This window comes from Stylophora pistillata, chromosome 1 (assembly GCF_964205215.1).
Source record: "Stylophora pistillata chromosome 1, jaStyPist1.2, whole genome shotgun sequence".
Classification (NCBI taxonomy): domain Eukaryota; kingdom Metazoa; phylum Cnidaria; class Anthozoa; order Scleractinia; family Pocilloporidae; genus Stylophora; species Stylophora pistillata.
This window is the reverse complement of record NC_142519.1, coordinates 35,510,715-35,533,693: the sequence shown is the minus strand read 5'-3', so window position 1 is coordinate 35,533,693 and position 22,979 is coordinate 35,510,715. Positions and strand designations below refer to the sequence as shown.

Here is a 22,979-nt window from a genome sequence, read left to right as displayed (position 1 = left end):
CAACCACTCTCACGAGAAAAATCATTCGAAATTGTTAGAATACATGCCCGGATATTCCGAGCACCCACACTTAAGTTACTTAGCTGTTGTCCCAGATTAGAATACACCACAACGTACTACTGCTCACCTGCAAATTTCCTTTGTGGTAAATACCTAGAATGATTATCGTTTCGTTCTAGTTACGCCTATCTAAAAACCTGTATATAATATGATTCACTATGAGAAATAAATCAGTTGTTACTCCGAGCATTGGTTGATGTGTCATTTTGTGTAACTATTATGGCGACATCGAACTCTTGGAACCTAACAGGAATGAATGTATCATGCGGCGAGTGACATCATTAATCACTTGCCCGACTCCGTAGGAAAACTGCTAGAAGTACGATAGTCCTCCCCTAGGATTTTTTTGGACCTCCATGTTCACATCCGCAAATACCACTGAACAGCCTAAAGAGGAATAAAGATAAAAGAAATAAGAAGAAAAATAGAAAATAGAAAAACCAAAAACATAAAAAAAGGCAATGGAAGAATATTTTGTTAAATCCAGAACTTACAAGACAAAACTTAAGGGCCCAAGAGGACTGACAGAAAACAAAATTAAGAAAATAAGCTACCCTCAAACCCTGCCCATCATGCGATAATTTTATACGGTTAAAAGTATAGGCGACAATTTTGCTGGACGTTTTCTCTAGAAATTCACAAGTTGAATTTACAGGAGATTATATTACTTCTTACTTTGGAGAACAGCCGTATGGATGATGGCACCATTTACAACTTTATGCACTGTTATCATATAAATCACTGATTAGATTCCACGTTGCTGTGCGTCTGGTCAATAATAGATCATAGACAGAACGTGATAAAAACCTCAGTAACACACTCGGCTGTGTTTATCACTATAGAAGATGGCAATACTCAAGGAGACGAACGACAGTAAACGAAGCCCTACTTTTTTAATAACTCCCGAGGCCCTCTGGAAAAACCCCAAAAACTACTTCATATAACATCACCCTTTATCTGTATCAATAAAACGTGAGGGGCGAACGTGTAACAGAAATAGAATGTGAATTTTTTTTCTTTTTAGTACTAGTAACTCAACCAATGTTCAATGTTCAAAGTTCGTTGTACTAGGTGACAAAGTCATCCAACCTGGAAGGGCGCACGCTAGTTCTACCACCTCGAGTAACAACAGTCTGTTGTGGTTGCGAAGTCACAATCACTTCCACTGCAATAGACTTTGGCTGGGGACTTCCACGAATCTGTCTCATAGTTGGTGCCTGATTCAAAGGAGGATCTGCCATGGCATCTGGTAATGAATTGGCTGATGACCCTGCACTGGCTGATGGCTGACTTGACGGATTTGTGCCACTGATATCTAATGAGGCCTGCTCTTGGCTAGGATCTTGACGAATAAACTTAGGATTCCGTCTGTACAGGTTTCCGCTCTCTGTTTCAATAAGAAAGGAGCGTGGCCCAACTTTTGCCACACATGAACCTTTCTCCCAGGGTGCTTTAGGATTTACAGGCTGAAGCCTTACTGGTTCTCCTACTTGGAGCTCGGGCAATGGTTTGGCATGTTTGTCATATGCTGCTTTGGCCTGCATCTTTTTCTTTTAATGTTGTCATACACTCCATCTACGACCTCTGGCTTCAGCAATGCTACATTTGTTGGAATGGTTGTCCTAGTCCTTCGAGACATCAAATTTTGGACTGGGATCAGTCCATTACTGTCAGGTGTGTTGCGCCACTCGAGCAAGGACATCTGGAGGTCTTTGTTACCTCGCTTTGCCTTCTTTACTAGATTCCCTGCAATTTTGACAGAAGATTCGGCTTTTCCATTGCTTTGGCTATGCAATGGTGAACTTGTAGTGTGCTGAGATTCCCATTCACGAGTAAACTTGGCAAAATGTGCACTGGAATACTGCGGCCCATTATCTGTAACCATGTCAGCAATGCCGTGACGTGAAAAGTGGCGTTTGGTTGCATTTACCACTGATTCTGCAGAAGTATCTGATAGGAGATCAAGCTCAAAGTAATCGCTGAAGTAGTCAACAGTCACTAAATAGTTCTCATCCCCAAGGGTAAAGAGATCTTGTCCAACCTTTGACCAAGGGGTTTCAGGAATTTTGTGGGTCATCAACGGTTCTTTTTGTTGTCTAGCTAAGAATTCGTTACAAACTTCACAATTCTGCACTTGATCTTTGATTTGGTCTGCCATGCTTGACCAGAATAACACATCACTTGCTCGACGTACACAGGCATCAGGCCCAAGGTGACTGGAATGAGCTCTTGCAATCATTTGAGGTCTCGTAGAAGCAGGAACAATCACTTTCATTCCTTTGTACAAGACTCCGTCTTGAACTGTTAACTCTTCTTTGTAGTTCCAATACTCGCGGATACAAACTGGAATTTCCTCTTTAGCAAGCGGCAAACCTGTCATAATCATGTTCATGAGACTTTGCAATGTGGCATCTGTGATTGTGCATTGTTTGATCTGCTGATGGGTGCCTTCTGATAAACGCATGTAATCAACTTGATTGATGTTGGCAATCTCTTGAAACGACAATTGCTCCTGGCTGAGCTGAAAGATCTGATACTCTGGGATGTTTTCATGTTGGCTGTGGTCAGCTGGGAGGTAAGCTCTACTTAGCATATCAGCAATGTACATCTGTGATCCAGGAAGGTACTTAACATGAAGATTGTACTTCTGTAATCGAAGGAGCATCCGTTGCAGCCGTTTTGGTGCGGAGTGTAGTGACTTCTGGAATATTGGAACCAGTGGCTTGTGGTCTGTCTCCACTGTCGTTAATTCTCTTCCGTGCAGATACTGATTGAAACGGCTGCATGCAAACACTATCGCCAAGCACTCCTTTTCTATTTGTACGTATCGGCGTTCTACAGCTGGCAATGACCTTGATGCGAATGCCACAGGTTGTCCGTTCTGAAGAAGCGTGGCTCCTTGGCCAGACTCTGATGCATCGCATTGGATGGTGGTTTCACTGGCTACGTCTTAGTATCTGAGCACTGGTGTCGAGCTGATCATATTCTTGATGTTTTGGAATTCTTCTTCTTGCCGACTTTCCCACACAAACACAGTATTTTTCTCTATTAACTTGCGTAGTGGTTCAGACACTTCTGAAATTGTTGGCATAAACCTGGAAAGATAGTTGACACATCCCAGAAGACGTTGGACTGCTTTTTTGTCGTCTGGTCGGGGCATGCTTGCAATGGCCTCCACTTTCATGGGATCTGGTTTAAGACCTTCAGATGTGAACGAATGACCCATATAAGTGACTTGGTCTAGCCGCAACCTCAACTTCTTCTTGTTTAACTTCAAATTCATATTGCGAGCACGATACAGCAAGTTTAGTAAATTGCTGTCATGGTCCTTTAGGACATCTTCAATAGTTTCTCCACTGCCATAACAGAATGTCGTCTCCAATGACTTCCACACCACTGAGACCTGCAAGTGCTTCGTTCTGACGACGCTGATATTCTTCGGGTGCGCTGCTGATGCCTTGTGGCATTCGTAAATACCGGTACCTCCCAAATGGGGTCCAGAATGTAGTAAGCAAGGAGCTTTCTTTGTCTAGCTTTATTTGATAAAAGCCATCCTTTGCGTCCAAGACAGTAAATACTTTAGCCTTGGCTAGCTTTGGCAAAACCTCATCGACTGTAGGCATTTGGCACTTTGGCCTCTTGATAGCTCGATTTAGATCTCGAGGGTCTATGCATACTCTTAACTTTCCTGGTTTCTGCACTGCTACCAATCTGCTCATCCAATCGGTCGGCTTGTTTTCTTGGACGATAGTCCCTTGCTTTTCCATCTCATCGATCTTTTCCTTAAGCTTCGCTTTGAGTGGTACTGGCACACGTCGGGTAGTATGCTGAACTGGTATGATGTCTGGATCGATCTCTATGTGATACTTCCCCGGAAGGCAACCGAGGCCAGTGAACACGTCTTCAAAATATCTCACGAGTTTGTCAAATGACGGGTGTTCGTAATTTTCACTGTTTAATGAGTGAATGGACTGGTGTGGTCCTAAACATATCCAGCCTTGCTTGATGCACGTGTTGCCGTCTACGATAAGCCAAGGAGCATTTTCCAAGATGTCAAAGGATATCTCGCATTTTGAGCCACTTTTCAAGCTGACTGTGAAGGTGTAAGATCCCAATGGCTCAACCACACGTCCATCGTAGAGTCTTATCTTCCCACCAGGGGCGTCCAACACGACTTCCCCACTCTGCGATATATTTAGGAGGTCGGTATATGACATAGCGCTACATGTTGCCTCTGTATCTAGCTGAGTTGTGATGATAGGGCTGTACTCAGTGTGAAATGTGAGTGGTACCATGAAAGAGGATAACAGGCTGCACCACGTTTTGATTAGATTCCATATTGCTGTGCGTCAATGGTCAATAATAAATCAAAGATGAAATAAAAACGTGACGAAAACAATAGTAACAAACGTGATCTATTATTGAACAGGCAGCATACTAGGTTATTAAGGTCGAATTGAAATTTCAAAGCTACAATTGAGACTTCATTGTCCCTAATCAGTGTTGCGTGGCGTCAACAACAAATTGTGGCCGTAAAAGGTCGCCAAAAGGTTACTGCTGACGTGAAGGTTTTCCGAAGTATTCTAGACTTTTAAAAATACATGAACGGAAGTACTTTTTCTAGCTCTTCCCAAGATTGCTTCACGGCTCAGTAGAAGCGCCTATTGATGCTAGTTAAAAATTGAATTGCTGGAACAATGAGCAAACTGCGAATGATTGACGCCCTTAAACTTTTTCTTTATGCTTTTAACTCAGAGCATACTTGTTTGACTCTTTCGAGATAGTACTAGTCAGTTACTGATCATTCTAGAAGCGTTTGGTTTGAGAAGTTTATTGGTCTGGAATAATTAAGCTAAGGGCTCGAAAAGAGAAGAGTTATAACTACGTTATGTCAGATGATTTGCAGACTACTGATCTTTCTTTCTAACCTGACTCTCAGATGATGAAGGCATTAGCCTAAACGGCTCGTCAGTGAATACGTTAATCTTTTGAACTACGAAAAAAAACAGTTAAACACTCAACTCGACAAAGTCTTACAATTTAAGTCGCTCACCTTGTTTTGAGATTTCTATGATCCAAATTTGTTTTCATCGAAGTATCTAATAATCAGACCTGACTGAGCTGCACCGATGGTTGACCCCAAGTGTTAAAGACTCTAAATCAACCAAAGATATAGCGAGGCCAGGGTTGCTAATATTCATGTACGAGTTCACTCTCATTCGGGCGAATCAGAATAGCTTTCGATTGTGTGCAACAAAGATAAAATATCCCTGGGCACAATTAAAATCTTTTTTTATCCTAATTCATGTTCTACCGGGAAAAAAAGTGATTATGAAAGGTAATTATGTCTTTTGCATCATATGATTCGTCGAACTTCGAGTAAATAACAAAGCTACAGGCAGTAGACATGACGTCTTTCCGCTAAAAAGCGCGCATGAGGTGAAAAAAAAAAATGATTCAAGCGGGTGAACTTCCATTTGAGTAATTGCTGAAAAGAAGCCTGATAATATCTTGTTTTACGTATTGATGACCTTTGTATATTGTCATCGTTCGACCTTATTGAACATGACAGAGTGCAGACAACAAATAATCTGTCGTTATCTCTATGACACGAAATATCACGCAAGCAAGGGAAAGCTACGTTTTTCCGCCTTAATTTTGGTGCTTTACCACGATCAATAAACGACTTTTAATTTGGTTATGCCAAATACGCTGTTTAGATCTCTTCCCCATCTCCATAATTGCTGCTTGTTCTTTCGGAAAATGCTATCCAGCGGAGTCTCAGAGAGAGAGAGCATTCGGAGGGTGAGATTATGAGCTGAGAGATCCTATGTCTCATACATGCATCTCTTGCAATGTCGATTCAGTAGTGATCTTTTTTTTTTAATCTTAATTCAGCGCCCTGTCATTCTGCGCAGCTGTTAGGGAACGACACCATGGCCTCGTTAGTCGTTTTGATGAGATGCGACATTTTCTTTTAGGCCGTCGAAAATGCGAACTATAACAGCGTTTATCATATAAGGGGCAAAATTACTGAATTGTGATTGGTCAAGACAGAGGGCATTTTTTCTTAATTTTTGTAATTGCCCCGGGCAAAATTACTTGAAAATGATTGGCTAAAAATCGCTTAGCAACTGCTGCCAAGGTAAAGAAATTTCTGTTTGTTTTGTAACAATGGCGTCCTGTTTTGCGCGAGATCAGTAAGAAAACCTTTTTGCCCCTTATATTAAAAACAAGTAATCACATGGTTCCTCGTAAAATTAAGGATTAATATCACTTGTGTTTTCGGAATTTGCAGAAATTGCCCCCGTCGCTGGGCGACACGGACAATTTCAGCAACTTCCGAAAACACGCGTGCTATTAATCCTTAATTTTACTCGGCCCCAGGCGATTACCTATACAAAAGGCAGCATACCAAAACATCAACCGCAGTAAACAACAAAGTTTGTTTTTAACCTGATAAATTCTTGTTAGAACAGAAATTCGTTCTTTTAGCCCTTGGAACACAACTATCCAAGTAATCTTTCTCTTCCTTCGCATTTTTTGGTTTTCGAAACACGCGTTTGGGCTCCATTTCAAGGAAAAGCTTTCTGAACTTTAACAGCAGCCGAACGAGGAGCACTTTTCCCCTCTGTATGTAATTAACTTTTAATGCATTCAAATCACGTTTAGAAAAATCCCTAGAGAGGCACGGGTTTTTTAAGCTATTTAATGCATTCATATAACGTTCGGAAAAATCCCCAGAGAGGCACGGGTCTTTGAAACTATTTAAAAAACTCGCAGCACGTGTTTTATCGGGTCTAAAAACACTGCTGCTCTTTTTATCTTCATTTTGATCTTGCCCAATAACGCTTGACATACATATATACAGTTACAGTTAAATTTATGCCACAGAACCTCGACATAACGAACCCATTTCCCCAGTCCCTTGGCACTTCGTTAAACCGAGGTTCCACTGTAGTTACCATCATTATACTTACGAGTAGGTATATGATCCGGCTTGAGAAAGTTCTCTGGTGTGGTGGAAGGTAAAATGTGAAAATTCCATCATTGCATAGGGACCAGAGAAGATATTTATCCTCTCTTGATAGTGATTATGAATCGTTCAAAACTGAATTGCGTCAAACAAGTCGCGAGGGGGGATCAAGTTTGACCCTACGTTTTTTATTTGAAGTAACCCGAGAATCGCATTTCTTCACCAATTGCCCTTGTAGGCAAAACAGCGAAGAATATTTTCAACAATCAATCATGATGCACGGAACACAGATATTACAAAAGAGACCTTATAAATAATAAAGACGCTATTGATATCGGATTCGATTTAAACTACGAAGACAAGACTTTGTAAATGAAAAGTGGATTTCGTAAGCCTGTAACAAACTTCATAGTAAATCTTTCTTGGAGCTGGCAAAGACACGAAGTGTATTCTCCTTTGCTTTGAAAATGTTCTCCTTTTTTAGGAACAATTCCCACCTTTCTATGAATATTTTTCTACTCGTAATATTACAGTGAGTATTGACTCGGAAGCCTCATATTTCTCTCTAAGGAATTGTGCTATAACAGTTAATTTTATTTTTAGGAAATATCAGGAATATAAACTTTAAGATCTCAATTGTTCGAGAACGCATTTTCTTGACTGCAATGTCATTGTTTCATCTTTCTGAACGTGTGCAGTATAGGAAGAAATCGTTCGTCCACAGAAACAACAATTTAAAATTTAATCTGCTGTAAACACAATACTTTGAGAATCAAACATGACATCGAAACACTTTATTGGTTAAATATTGCTGAAAAAAAATGCTTTAGAAAAATATTTAAAACAACGGAGAGTATAAGTACAAAAGAGCAGCATATACTTTTTACACAAGACAAACTTTTCAATGAAAAATGCTCGCAGTCTTTCCATTTTTAGTAAAACGATATAACACAAAATAATCAGTCTGCGATACACCATTCACAAACGCCAACTTCATTGGTGAAGCAGTAAACCGGAGAACTGTAACACAAGCTTGAAGTCACTATCATCGTTATTCCTAATGAAAATGAATGAAAACTTTATTCAAGTGTCAATGTCTTTAGCTTTACAGGTGTAAAGACTAATTGGGGACACTACTTGGTTACTTAACCTACAGAAGTTTAAAGATAAATTTATTAGTTATTTACACATTTAGAGTAAAATTTCAAATGTAAAACTGGAACCTTATTTACATACCAATAATATTTTTAGATGGCTAAAAATTATACAGAAGGATAAAATCTTATTTTATGAGCAGATTTCACAGTCCACGCAGGTGTCTTAACAATTCGGTCAGGTTTCGTGTCTAAAATCGTTTAAAGATATTTTCTCCCAATCACTGACGCTTAACTTCCTCCATAAGTACGGTCCGAAGTAACGAAGTTAGTGTTTGCCGTAACGGGACGTTCTGACCCTCGGGACATTCTGACCCCCAGGACATTCTGACCCCCAGGACATTAAAATCAGCGTTCCTAAGCTCATAGCCTTTATAGGTAGACTGGAATATTTCTGTGATATACAGTGGCATTAATCCGTTTTTAACTTTAAACATGAGTGTAGCTATGCTTTGTAATCTCCTTTCATATAGAGTTGATAGGGAGGCTCTGTTTAATAAAGTACTGTACGTGTCCACCTTAGATTTAAAAATTGCTCTAAGTGCTCGTTCTTGAATACGTTCGAGCTTACGTCTATCGGCAGTTTTGAAGAAATGCCACACAATGTCACAGTACGTCAGATGCGGTATACCGGTAAAATAGCAGATTTGTAGAGTTGAAGTTTGGCTGAGTAGGGTATGAGGTTGCGTAGCCTCAGCCAACTTCAGCCAGACAGTAGCTCGACGTATTATTTCCTTGTGACAGTACATCACAGGTGGGTTGTATAGCCTGAGGTTGCTTCAGTCTCCTCGGTTCCTGTTAAGTGTGGAGTAAGCGACAAGAAACGGAAAAATCTTTAATTATCAATGACATTGAAATCAACAATTTTGGCTATGCCTCGAGTATTTCTATAATTCCTTCTTTGAAGGTTTTACCATCATTTCATCTTAAAGATGAAATATTCTAGAGTATAGCCCAAATGTGTTGGTTGCTACGATCTATGCAGAGGCATAATTAGGTGGGAATGGTTAGTAGGGGAGGGGGGGGGAGGGGTTAGGGTCTCTTGGATTTTTAGAAACCCCTCTTTTGGGCTTTGGCCATGACTTTACTCTTGAGAGGGAGGGAGGGAGGATCGCAATTGAATTCCTCGAAATACGCTATTCACTTTTGAAAAAAGAATAGAAAATTGATATGGAAACAGATCCCCAAATTGTAGAGGGAAAGGAGGAAAGTCTGGACTTGCTCTGCTTCTCAGTTGCTGACACTCTAATTATGTTAACGTTGCATCACAAGACTGCAATATTCATTGATGAAGTGTGTACTATATTTACAAATTTCAACATTTTTTCTTAATTCGACTTCCTTCTCCTTAGGAATTCACCCTTTATTACATAATTCCGTGCAGTTCATCTATATAAAACTACCCACACAAATGCGGCTTTGAAGTGCCCCTGAGATCAAAATTTTCGTACATAATTTTTTTTTCATTTTCGTGTTCAGTGTGTCTCCTTCACCAACTCTGCCAAATTTCAGTCTAGACCGAGTACCAGAAATATACTTTTTTCTGGCCGTTAAATTCGCGATTTCGCGTCCGCTATTAATTGACCATGTTCCGGAAGTTGATCGCAGGACTCAGAGAAAGTGACGTCAAGGCTCAACGCGAAAATCTCACATGGCAAAATGTCAAGCCAACATAACAGAGTGCTTTACTCTATTCTTAAAAAATCTAAACAAAAATGACGAGGCATCGATGCGTAATTCAAAGCTGAAGTAATCGTGCAGGCCATACCGCAGGTATTTCTCTACATCGGAGCCTTGCAAATAGATCAGAGCGGGAAAAACGGATGCGATTTGTGCGAACTCGCCGAGTAAACTTCAATCCTGCAGGAATATTTGTGATCTACTCTGAACAATTCTCGGAGGACTGTTTCGAGAGATCTGTGCTCTTTGAAAGATCTAGGCGAAGAATTCTGTCGGCTTCAGTGCCTACCGTCCAAAAGAAGGGACAGGAAAAACCGTTCTCAGTGCGATCTCGACGAACGGTGAAATCTACGAACCTCCACAGGTTTTGTCACCTTTACATATACGCTGATCAATATCCACCTTTAATAACTCTGGCAGAACACCTTACACAAAGGAAAGTACTCGGTGAACATTGTAAATAAGAATGATAAAATAGCCGAATTCAGGAATGAGATTTCTGACCTCAAAGAGCTCACTTTTATAAAAAAGAGATGAAAAATATAATTGTGTGCTCTGACTCTAAAAAATGAGCTGGCTTTAATATCAGCGAAAGTAGAACAAACAGCTTAAGACACATAGAGCGTAGAAACACTTTAAAACGTAGGCTTGCAGCCAAAAAACCGAGAAAATGAAAATTTCTCAAAAAACCTCTCAAACTATCAACCACCTGACAGCCAAGTCAGCGTGCTATCAAAGGGTCTCAAATTCATCCCAACAACCGCGACAAACACATGTGAAATCAGGCCAACTTTTGCGAGATTTATTTGCAAGACAAATGCGCCCCGTTACACCTTTCACGGACAAAACAAATAACCACTTCCGTTTCATATCAAACTGAATGCCACCGGCTCTAAAAGAGTTGAAACAAACTCTGCTTTAAACCTCACCGAAGCAACACAACAATAGTCATCATGAATAAGACAGAAAAAACAAAAGAGGCCAAACTGCAACTCAACAACAGAGTTCACTTCAAACCTTTCAAAGCACCGACTTGGACGACTTTGAAGCGGTAAAAATTGGTCATCGATGGTTTTTTTTTAGTATTTAATGGCAGAAAGGGTTTTAACTTGACCCAGTTCAACATAATATTAAAAAAAATTTTCCCAAAATAAAATGGTCAATTTTCGTCTCAGGGGCACTTTAAGTCATTTATCAAACTGCATCTCACCTTTTTTCCCGCATAATGTCTGGGAAACTTGAAAAATTATAACAAGCAGCAAGCTAAGAACAGCGAGTGAGCTGGGCACGAATGAGAACACGTTTTGTACGTAACTCCCACACTCTTGACAATCGGCAGACTCACTAGGGAAAAAAAGCGATCATTTTATCTCTTTTTAAACAACATTTATTTTGCTTTCGTAATTCTCAGTCTTTTACATAGCCCTTGAGCAAAATTACTTTTTGTGATGAAAATTCCCCCTTCGTTTACTCTACACTTATCTTGAGTCACTTTCTTTGTTTCGCGAGAATATTCCATTAAATTCAAAGCTCTTGGAACGCATTTTATACGCCATGAAATGCTGGTAGAATATTTAGTTGGACGGGATTCAGCCAGGAGCCTGGTAAGGACGAAGGATTCAAATGAGGAGAGGAGAAGAAAAGACCAATAACAACAGCGCTGAATAACAAGAAGAGCAAAGAATAAAGAAAAGAACATGTATAGCGCCAAACAAAAAAAAGATGCGAAAGAAAATGGAAGAAATAAACTTAAGTAATACAAAGGACAAAGAAGAAAACGAAAGAGGCTGGGAAGCCTTAAGCCTATTTTGTTAAAAAGTCATTTTATGTCTTGCAGTAGTAAAAATAGTTCTTATATCACAGCAAGAAGTCCAAATTTACCTTCCTTTAGGAAATAGAACTTGTATGACGAGATACAGAGTTCCTGACGTCAGGTTAGAGATAATACCTACGACAGAGAATACCAAACCAGAGCTGGCCTGCAGGAAAAATCATACAAGAAAAAGAATTTGTTTTAAACAAAAAGAAGGGTAAAAAAATCCCTGTTACATTTACTATTTATAGCGCGGTCTAACTGATCTTAGAAATAGAATTCAATTGGATTTATATAGTAAAAAGTACAGTAACAATTTGAAGAATAGACTTAATAAAGTGTTCTGCAACTTACTTTGTTTTCTCCAATAAGTTCGGTTGCAAAGCTAAGCGCATTAACAAACATGGCGGAGGACCCAAACCCCAGTAGAATAACGGCAGGGTAAGTGAACACCCTCGTTGACTGGGTAATACGCATAAACCACAAGCACGATCCAATTACAGTCAGAGCAGCCACAATGAACGACCACTGAAACAAGATGGGAAGCTTCAGAAGATAGCTAATACATATCATTAAATTCCGCCTTCGAATATTACATTTTCAGTGCTCTGGTTGGTTCACTAAATTCCGGACATCAGTTCATATGCCAAATAACCTTTTATGTAATGTAATCCACTCAAGCTATGCTGAGTTGGATTTAGTTGTGTTTGGCTGAAAGAGAACGCTTCTCCGTAACAACGGAAATTAAGTAACGATTAAAAAAAAGCCACAAATAAAAGTACGATATGACACGACCTGACGGTAAATATCTTTGACGTTTTATCTCATGATACATTGAAAAAAATTGCAGCTGAATTCAGGAATTCATGGTCAACGATCACTTCAATTTCGGCCATAAAAGAAAAAATTGAACAAACTGTGCCTATCTTAACGCTTGTTGACTAACTGGAACCGGCAAACACAGTTAAATGCTTTTCCCGGATGAGTTTTTACTCGTATTCTTCCACGAATGCTTTTTGAATCTGAAATCACTTTATTTTGAGCAGATATCTATGTCCAGCAGTGCAAACTGCTTAGCGTTGGAACAGTCATCCAGCTCCGGCCTGTTGGATATGTGCGCTTGAGACCAGAAACAAAAAGAGTGATTTAAAAATTGCTATTCGGTTATCAGTTTCCAATTTTGTCTACGATCATTGCGTACATCAGAACATTATGTGAAAATAGCTTATTTTTTTTCTTATTACCTGGTTTCCTACTTTTCCAGAGAGCTTCCTTGATATTTGGGTAGACAATGTGGCACTCACTAACAATATCAATGGCAGACTGGCAATCGCTTCCTTAAAAAAAAACTCAATAGTCTGAAATTTTAAAAAATACAAGCTTTCTCGGGGTTCGAATTGATTGTTTTACTCTCATCAAAAAGTATTCTGTCGAATCCTTGATTCCCCATATTTACCAATTGAATACGTATGACTGAGTTCCCCCATTAGAGAAAAAAAGTTTTTCTTTGGTAGAATTTCAACATTACCTAAGGAGGCTTCTACTCACTAACTTTCAGCACGTTCACTCTTAATATTACTGGGGAATGATAGAGTGCGTTTCTTGGCTATGAATAGTTTAGTAGGAGCACTAAAAAGGAAGCGATTCGGATTGTTTAACTCGTCAGTAGTCCAGCCTAAGCAGTAATTGGACAAAACTGCTATATTTTTCAATTATTTAAAATATTTAATGAATTAGGTGATGATCTTTTTTCTGTCTGTCTGTCTACCTGCCTGTCTGTCTGTCTGTCTGTCTGTCTGTCTACCTGCCTGTCTGTCTGTCTTTCTGTCAGTCTGTCTGTCTGTCTGTCTGTCCGTCTGTCCGTCTGTCTGTCTGTCAGTCTGTCTGTCTGTCTGTCTGTCTGTCTCTCTCTCTCCTCTACCGTCTCACGGGAAAGTTGGCTGACTGACAGGGAAGGAGGAAGTAAGGAAAGGAGAATGGATGAGTAACCAGGTAACTGGTCAACCACTGTAGAAGATCAAGTACAACGTTCAGTATCTTTCAAGCCCAGTAAAAAAAGAAAAAGGTTTGCACATACATTTTCAAATTTCAGTTTGTCAGTCAGGAGCAGGGGCAGGTAGGAGTAAAACACATCCTGTGAACCTTTTGTGCACGCGTAAATAATTGCAACCTAAGAAGGAAGAGAAATCGTAAGCATTTATGAAAAATAACACAATCCGTTAAAGAAATTTACTAATAACAACGAACTAACTTACGATCAGTATCACCCGCACTAAAAGCAAAGTTAGGTTACGTTTCGAAATCCCATAGTCAGGGTCATGATCTGTCAAACACATTTCATTGACAAAGACAGAATTCATGTGTTGTCTTGTGTGTATTTCTCCCTGGATCATTTGCAATAAACTCAGTTGAATATCTCACAATAACCAAATCATAATATGTTCTTCATGATTTAGTGTGTAAGCTGAAGATTACAATGAAGGTGCACAAAAGCAATGACATGCACCCGAAAGTTGAAAAATAATTGTAACCGAAATTAAGTTACCTTGTACAAATGAGGATCTTTGAGCCAGCATCGCACTGTCTTTGGTCTCGGTGAATGAGCGGATTTCACATCAGAAGCAGATGGCAGAGCTTTTCCCTCATCTTGGCTAACATCCGGAAAATGTTGGCTATTAAGCTGTGTTTCATTTGGATCGAATCCTTCATTGTCAACACCGGAGGTCAGTTTTTGACCTTGGTTGTGTACTTCTGACTTCTGTTGTCCATTTTCCATTATTCCCTGACCATCCTCTTCACTAATATTATGTATGGGTCTGACATTGTCTGGCTTCGCGTCGTTTTCTTCTAAAGAATCCTCTTCTTTTGTCATCATTTTATCAAAGATGCTCATCATAGGACTTATTTTTCGCTCTTTTGGTAATGCCTTAACGAACGTCAGGTCGTCCTCACTTTTGACTGTCATTGAGACAACAGGCATGTTCCGTTTAGCATCACGCTCCTCTTTTCCAACGATCTTAATTTCGGAAATTTCCTTGGCTTCAAAAAACGTTCGGGAGAAAATCTTTTCTCTAACAGGACAGGTTTCTTCCTCAGATAATCGCAGACTATGAATAACTCTATCCCCGATATTTTTCTCTCGCTGTTGATCTAAGGCGAATTATAAAATAAAAACGAAGTGGCCATGGTATGTAAACGACGTGCTGTGTAAATTTAAAAACATTAGTGACATTTAGCACCAGGGTTTTTAGCGGAAACCTCGAACGGCAAACCGGTGGAGGTTACGTGATCAAATCCTGCGGTCACGTTCGGAGTTGCGCGTTTTCAACGCCAAGAGGTAGGTTTTCACGTAGTGATTAACCTGAACGTTTTTAATCCAGAATTTGCTTTTATCCCACGTACAAATCAGAAAGTTATGTAAACCAGTCTTTTTAGAACAAGTTTAGATATATTTTTTAGCGAATGAGTGAAAATAGGACTTCTTGTTGCCATTTGAAAATCAAACCCTGCTGTTGTCTGGAAATTCAATATGGCGGCCTCTTCGATTTCATGGAGAAGTGTGGCTAAAGCGGTAGAAGCCATAAACGTCAAACGCCAAACTCCTAACCTGAAACTGCCGTTTCAAGTTTGCAGTTACTTTGAAAACCCTGGTGCTAAATGTCTCTACCAGGGACAAACAAAACGTCGATTGACCGCAGAAAAGCGATGGAATTAAGATGAAATTTTTAAGGAAGAGATTGAGTGGAAACTTTGCTGAAAGCAAAACAAGTGAAGTTGTTGCACAGCCTCGCACATGATGATTAAGAACTCACATATTCCAAAATACGCCAATGACTGAAAGACAACAGGCGATGGTATGAAGGAGCCTTCAGTCTGCAACAAATATAAAGCAGTAAATTAATACACAATATTATTTATAATGAGATCACCAGCAATAGACAAAGAGTAAATATTTACACTAACCATAGTACACTGATTTGCCCTTTTCCCCCAATATTTGTATATACGTTGATGTGCGCTTGGCACAGTTTGCTAGTCAAGATACCTACAGGTCTAAATCCAAGGTAGTAATGTGGGTAAAAGTGATTGTGCGATGCGGGTGTAAAAGATTCCTTTTCCAATGCATAGGCAAGAGTCCAACAGTCCATTTTACAGTTGTGTGCTTGGTTGCCAAGCCTTTGAACGGGAGTGAGGGTAGGGGTGACCTTGTTCTGATACAAACCTTGCTACCTTTCAAATGTAAATCACTTTGTTATCATGCTAACTAGATACAGGTCTCTATCACAACAAGGTCACCTTCAGCCTCACTCTGAATCAAAGGCTTGGCAACTAAGTACACAACTGTAAAATGGCCTATTTCCTTCAAGAAGGATCAAATAACTGTTTCAAATGAGACAAAACATTTAGCTGCAAATAACAAATTCAAAAAACTCCTAACCTTAAAAGAGAAACAAGGGAAAGTTTTTTTTGATAGTAAAAGAAGCAAAAAGCTAATTCTACTCCGAAAACGAGCGTCCACGTTAACTTCAAATGATATAATGATATGTGCAGAAAGACCAACTATTTTGTGTAAATATAAATGATATATGTAAATATATTAACATATAAACATATGTAAATGTAAATAAATGCAATATGCAACGTATTTGGAAAATTTAACAATGGTTTAAGAATTACGCCGTAGATCATTAGCGGTTATGCAAGAGCGTATGTGTAGCCGGACTGAAATTACAGTGCTGTATCAGTAATATAAGTACATTAAGCTGTATTAGTAATATAAGTGCATTAAGTTGACTGCCTGCCTCCATTTAACTTGTAGTTACTCATGTTTGCTAGCTCCTTCCCTGTCTCTTTTTTTCAAATATAACTTACTTTAGATTTAACGATTTAATCGAACTTATTAATTTCTGATAAAATTGCAAATGGCTGTAATGAGAGAGATGAGGAAACCAAAAGTTTCTTTTAATGGTGCAGTTTTGTGTAATTAGAATTTACCATAGAATCTGCAGTTGACTCAGGAAGCGCCTTGTCCTTTGAATCCTCTGAAGGTTCTTTGGTTCCAAAATGGAAAATAGCAGAGCAAACCAGTCCTACTCCTGTCAATATCAGAGTTATCACCTGTAGATGAACAGACGTTACAACTGTAGTTAAGTGACTATAGTGATAGACATAACAAAGATAAAATTGTCCCAAGCGATTACCCTAAGTGGACATGAGCCCAACTACCACAACCTGAAAGGTTGTATACTCTTTGTTACTCCGTGTCTCAGCTGAAGGAAAAGGAAATAACACAGGAAGAAGGGAAGTACAGAAAGAAATAACTCTGATAAAATAAATTCAGTGGCAGCAATAGAATCATGTGGATGTTATGAATTACCAGAAAATCCATTGAGCTTTCTTTTGTTAACAGATCACGTCTACCTTGTCCAAGAATTAGCCAAGCCACAAGATAGGAAACGATGCCAGTTAAGTACATGAAACCCGTTCTGTAGATAGGTAGTCACTGCAAGTGAGCTTATAAGAGTCTTTACACTTTGTGGAGGTAAGAACACCTTAAGAAGTTACTAGTTGGCGTTTAAATGTGACTGTTTCCGGAGCGAAATCAACTTCGACAGATATAAAATTTAATAAGATTTGTCTGAAGTAACATCTGGGTAAGACTTTCTGCCGAAATACGGACCTACGGGCGAAACTGGGAAGTCATAATTCATATAAGTATTATCATTATGATCATATTTGTTACTTTGATTTTCATACGATTATTTTTACCATCATTATTAATTATCGCTATCATTACGCAAACCATTTTAAGTAAACAGAGCAATAGTGACGAGGGCTGCGGAACTCGCGCAAATTTATTTGGTTCAAGTGCCTTGATATTGTACCTCTTGCTTCGTCACAAACGTACATGAATTCTAGGCCTGGTTACTTGGCTGTTTAGCGGTTAAACTGATTGATCGCCAGTCGTAATCCGTGCTGCAGGGAGAGTCTTACTTCTCATCACACCTCAAGCTCCCATGCCGCTCGCGCTATGAGCACCCCCGTTTTGACCCAATCTGAGTCTTGTGCTAATTCAAAACTTTCAGCACTAGTATAATAAACTTGTCTCAACATGACTTCAAGTTTAGTGATCGAAAGAGTATCACAAACCTTAAAGCAGTAAGCTCGGTGGCCTTACTTTGATCCTTTGCCAAAACAGGAATAATCGACAGGTGAGATATGTCAATGAAGTTCATGGAAAATGAAAGTACGGTGGCTATGAGAAAGTAATACAACAGCACCACCCACTCACTGGTTCCATTGCCGCAAACTAAACATTTGCTGAAGAACAGCGGCAGACCTATTGCAGTTGCAATAGTTCCAAACAAATGCCACGATTTTTTCTTTCCATGCTTGCGTGACAGGACAGGAATCTTAACCTTATCACATAAAAAACCTGCTACTGGAGCAAATATTACTGCACCGGTAAAAAGAGTGTAAAGAGCAATCAAGCCGGCATAGGTTGCAGAAATGCCAACCACTCTCATGAGAAAAATCATTCGGAATGTTTGTAACATGCGGCGAGTGACATCATTAATCACATGCCCGACTCCGCAGGAAAACTTCTGAGATAGTCCTCTCCAGTTAGGATTTTTTTTGAACTCCATTTTCACATCCGCAAATACCACTGAACAGCCACTGAAAGATAAGAAAAATAAAATAGAAATTAGAAACCAAAAAAATAAAAAACCAGAAAAAAAGGCAATGGAAGAATATTTTATTGAAATCCAGAAATTACAAGGCAAAACTTAAGAGCGACTTTCTGTAAATACCACGGATAGGTGTGCAAGATGGAAAAATCGAAATCTCCCAAACTTTGTCATATTAAAGCCCTTATGAAACCATTTTAGAAAATACAAGATTCAGTTTCTTGTGATTGATACTTTCCAAAAAAATAATGTTTTGGAATTTTCACCTCCGAGAGGAGGTGAAAAAATGTGCTTCGCATCCTCGCGAGGTGAATAGAAACGGAATCAAATACCATGACAACTGCGATGTAAGATGATTTTATGACCCTTCCTTTGTATGAAAACGTTGTTGTAACTTCAAAACACTCCAATCTGAATTTTTAATTTTTTTTCAAAGTCACCCTCTATGACAGGTTCATCGTGACTATCAATTTTGCCATTTTTCAACAGCAAAAAACCCTCTCTGGCACATGGCTTTCGTTGTGTAAATGCTATTCCAGAGAAAGAGCAATCCTTTTTCTTTCAATTTATGAGATAAAATCTTGGGGCAATTCAAACGGCAAGTTTCGAGAACTGAAAACATCGACGGTACTTGCTTGCAATTTACAACTTTTAAACTTGCGGTTGCAATGACCAATACAAGAAGTACACGAGTGAACTTGGACAGCAGTTTAGATACTTCGAGAATTCGATCCTTTTCCACCAGTTAAAAAAACTAAACAAACGACTATAACTTCGTAGTGGCAATTACCTGAAAGGAAAAGCATTTTTATTGTGCGAAATTGAGCTGTAAACCTCTTGAAAACACTTCCCGTACCTGCGCTTTGAAGCATGGCTTGTACCAGTTATCTAAATATGAAAAGTGTTCATCAAAATGTTCGTATTTTGTCTGAAAGAAATGGTAAAAGTATTGATGGGAGAATAGGACAAACACTTACTCACCTCATATACATATGTTGTTGAAAAGAGACCAAAATCCCTCAGTTAAACTGGATTGCGTGACATCCCCTTGACTAGACCTAGGTAAGAGGTGGGGGTGGGGGGGTTTAGCTTGGGCTTGGGCTTGGGCTTGGGCTTGGGCTTGGGTCCAACGCAGACAAAAACATTCCCTAGTAAATCCCATAATCGCTTAAAAAAACAGCTGTGTGGGCATTTCGAAAAAAACAAACAAACAAACAAACAATCAATCTTGGGACAGGAGCCGATCTCCTGTTGGGAATTAAAGAAAAAAAAATGAGAATACTTCCATCTCACCAAATCCCAAACCTCCCTCCCATTAGGTGCTTATTACCCGGGAGAAAACCTTAGGCCTCCGTGATGAAATGAAAAATATTTATTGTTAAAAACCAGACAGCCCAGGATCTGAAAGGTTTTGTCGATATGGGATTCTGGCAGGTACAATTTTGGCATCAGGCAATGTGAGTTTCTACCGGTCAGAGAAAGTCTTATGGACAAAGTCAAGGTATTATACCACGATAAACTACTCGGTGAGGCGAATAACCTGCCATCCGTGAAGGCTGAGTCAAGTCAATGCCCGGTACCAACTGAGGTTCTTCCCCAAGGGTCGGCTTTAAGATCTACTTAAAAGGCAACGAGGTTTAGTGATTCCCAGCGACAGTGCTTAGACGCGAAATTTAAAGTCGGACAAGCAACAGGAGTGAAACTTTATCCAGTGGATGTTGCACGTCACATACGTTACGCGCGAAACCAGGAAGGGGAAAAACTGTTCCCAGTAAGTGAATTTTTGACCGAACAGCAATTTCAGTCATACTTTTTCAAGACGAGCCTCTAAACTCTGGCATTCTCATTAGGACGATCCAGAATCTGATCAAGACGAAGATATTATGGCCGCTGAAGAGGAAATGGCGCACGAAAATGTTCGCGCAGTTGTGTTAGAGAAGGTAAGACTAAGGCACCCTGTTTTTTTCGACATTTTCAACTTATGTGACACGCACAAGGCAGGTTAACTGCGACAGCTTAGTGTTTCCATGCTGCATTCCATTTGCGAACATTTTGACATTGAGCTGATAAATATCAAAGGACGACGCAAAGTTCCATACTTGTCCTTACTTGGAGAACGTCTGGTGGCATGCAGTTGTAGTAAGAGTTAGGGCCTATACCGACTAATTAAATGAACATTCCACCATCAACATTCTTTAATTTTACGTTTGGAAGCAAAAGACTAATAATTTGCTTGGAAATATGGCTTAATCTTAATACGGCTTAATCAGGCCTTTAACTTTTATCAACTGTGTATATTCTTACTAAAGTATAGAACATTACGCCTGATGCCAAAATTGTACCTGCCAGGATACCATGCCGACAAAATCCTTCAGATCATAGGCTGTCCCGGTTTTTAACTATGAATATTTTCATTTCATCACGGAGGCCTGAGGTTTTCTTCCTGGGAAATAAGCACCTAATGAGAGGGAGGTTTGGTGAGGACGAAGGATTCTCATTTTCTGTCCCAAGATTGATTTTGTTTGTTTGTTTGGTTTTTTTTTTCGGAAACTACACAGCTTCATTTAACGGTTATGGGATTTACAACCGCCTCCCGGTTAGCTCAATTGGTTAGAGCGCCGGACTGTGTTGTACGGGAGGTCGAGGGTTCGATCCCCGGCCGGACCAATACTCATGGTCTTAAGAATTTGCTACCTTTCTAAAATCAAGAAATGGATAGATATTCTAGTCTTCTCAGATAAGGACAAATAAACCGTAAGCCCCGTCTCCTGCATGAGTTAGGGGTAGGAGACGTTAATTTCCCACGCACGAGATTACTCTGCGGTGGATGTCCTCCCCTGGGTGGGATGGGTGGGAATTGGCCCTGAAAAGCCCCTATGGGGAGTGGTCAATTAACCTATGTATGTATATATGTACAAGGGAATGGTTTTGTCTACTTTGGACCCAAGCCCAAGCCCAAGCTAAAACCCACCACCCCCACCCCGTTTGAATTGCCTCAAAATTTTATTTCATTAATTAAAATAAAAAGGATTGCTCTTTCTCTGGAATAGCATTTACAGAACTAAAGCCGTGTGCCAGGAAGGGTTTTCCCCGTTGAAAAATGAAAAAAATTGATAGTCGCGATGAAACTGTTTTAGAGGGTGATTTTGAATAAAAATTAAAAATTCAGTTTGGAATCTTTTGAAATTACAACGTTTTCATACAAAGGGTCATAAAATCATCTTACATAGGAATAGTCATGGTATTCATGGTATTTGATTCCGTTTCTATTCACCACGCGAGGATGCGAAGCACATTTTTCGTTGGTTTAAGGGCCTCTCGGAAGTAAAAATTCCAAAAAATTATTTTTTTGGACCTATCAATCACAAGAAACTGAATCTTGTATTTTCTAAAATAGTTTCATAACAGCTTTATATGACAAAGTTTGGGAGATTTCGATTTTTCCATCTTGCACACCTATCCGTGGTGTTTACATAATGTCGCTCTTAAGGGCCTAAGAGGACTGAAAGAAAACAAAATTAAGAAAATAACCTACCCTCAAACCCTGCCCATTATTCGATCATTTTTATAGGGTTGAAAGTATAGACGACAATTCTGCTGAAATTTACAAGTTGAATGTACAAGAGATTTTATTACTTCTTACTTTGGAGGACAGCGGTATGGATGATGGGACCATTTACAACTGTATGCATTGTTATCATTTAAATCACGTTGCTGTGTCTGGTCACTAATAGATCATAGATGGAGGAAAAACGTGATAAATACAATAGTGACGTACTCGGCTACACCACGTTTTTATTACATTCCATGTTGCTGTGCTTCTGGTCAATAATAGACCATAAATAAAATAAAACGTGATAAAATCAACAGTGACACACTTGGCTGCACCACGTTCAAGTTGATTAGATTCCATCTTGCTGTGCTTCAGGTCAATAATAGATCATAGATGAAATAAAAACGTGATTATAAAAATAACAATGACACACTCGGTTGCACCACGTTTTGATTAGATTCCATATTGCTGTACTTCTGGTCAATAACAGATCATAGAAGAAATAAAACGTGATAAAAACGTCCGCAGTGGCACACTTGGCTGCACTTCGTTTTGTTTTTATCACAGTTTGACGACATCCGTGATCTATTATTGAACAAGCAGCATACTAAGTTATTAAAGTCGAATTGAAATTTCAATGCTACATGCGAAACTTCATTGTCCCTAATCAGTGGTGTTACTAATCATTCCAAAAGCATTTTGTTTGAGAACATCAACCCAGAAGTTTACCGGTCTGGAGTGAGTTAAGTGCTTGGAAATAGAAGATTTATAAATACTTTATGTCATGATTTGCAGAATACAGATCGCTCTTTCTAATCTGATTATCATGTTATGAAGGCATTAGCCTAAAGAACTCGTCAGTGATTGCGCTTTGTCTTAGAGAACGGCTTTAAATGAGTATTGCGTAGTTTATTAAGAGTTGTACTTTATCAAACAACAAGTAAACTATTTTTTAGAGTTAAAATACTGTCTGCAGCAGAGTGCATATTTTGTTTTATTACTCATCGTTCACAACTCAAATGATGGATGAGTATTTTGCTGTAAAGGCAACTCA

General features: G+C 39.3%; 2 protein-coding genes across 9 annotated transcripts in view; both read right to left on the bottom strand.

Annotated features, from left to right (window-relative positions):
- Positions 1–1,546: 1,546 nt before the first annotated feature.
- On the bottom strand, positions 1,547–2,725 carry LOC111326291 (uncharacterized protein K02A2.6). Its single transcript, XM_022930255.2, has one exon. The coding sequence runs from the start codon at positions 2,723–2,725 to the stop codon at positions 1,547–1,549; it is 1,179 nt and encodes a 392-aa protein (XP_022785990.2).
- Positions 2,726–7,815: 5,090 nt separating this feature from the next.
- The window catches only part of LOC111326269 (major facilitator superfamily domain-containing protein 12), a 15,393-nt gene continuing 229 nt past the window's right edge, over positions 7,816–22,979 (bottom strand). Inside the window, exons 2-14 of one of the 8 annotated variants that reach the window (XM_088753335.1) lie at positions 19,354–19,430; positions 19,163–19,260; positions 17,834–18,361; positions 17,061–17,169; positions 16,679–16,801; positions 15,496–15,556; positions 14,229–14,833; positions 13,761–13,853; positions 12,928–13,041; positions 12,038–12,211; positions 11,752–11,849; positions 11,081–11,214; positions 7,816–8,985 (exon numbers count right to left, since the gene is read on the bottom strand). In XM_088753335.1, the coding sequence (XP_088609461.1) occupies positions 8,939–8,985; positions 11,081–11,214; positions 11,752–11,849; positions 12,038–12,211; positions 12,928–13,041; positions 13,761–13,853; positions 14,229–14,833; positions 15,496–15,556; positions 16,679–16,801; positions 17,061–17,169; positions 17,834–18,330 (2,055 nt within the window). In that variant the 5' untranslated portion in view covers positions 18,331–18,361; positions 19,163–19,260; positions 19,354–19,430 and the 3' untranslated portion in view covers positions 7,816–8,938. Of the gene's footprint in view, positions 8,986–11,080; positions 11,215–11,751; positions 11,850–12,037; positions 12,212–12,927; positions 13,042–13,760; positions 13,854–14,228; positions 14,834–15,495; positions 15,557–16,678; positions 16,802–17,060; positions 17,170–17,833; positions 18,362–19,162; positions 19,301–19,353; positions 19,431–22,979 lie in introns of all 8 variants that reach the window. The other 7 variants (XM_088753353.1, XM_088753324.1, XM_088753339.1 and 4 more) reach the window with 7 other exon arrangements.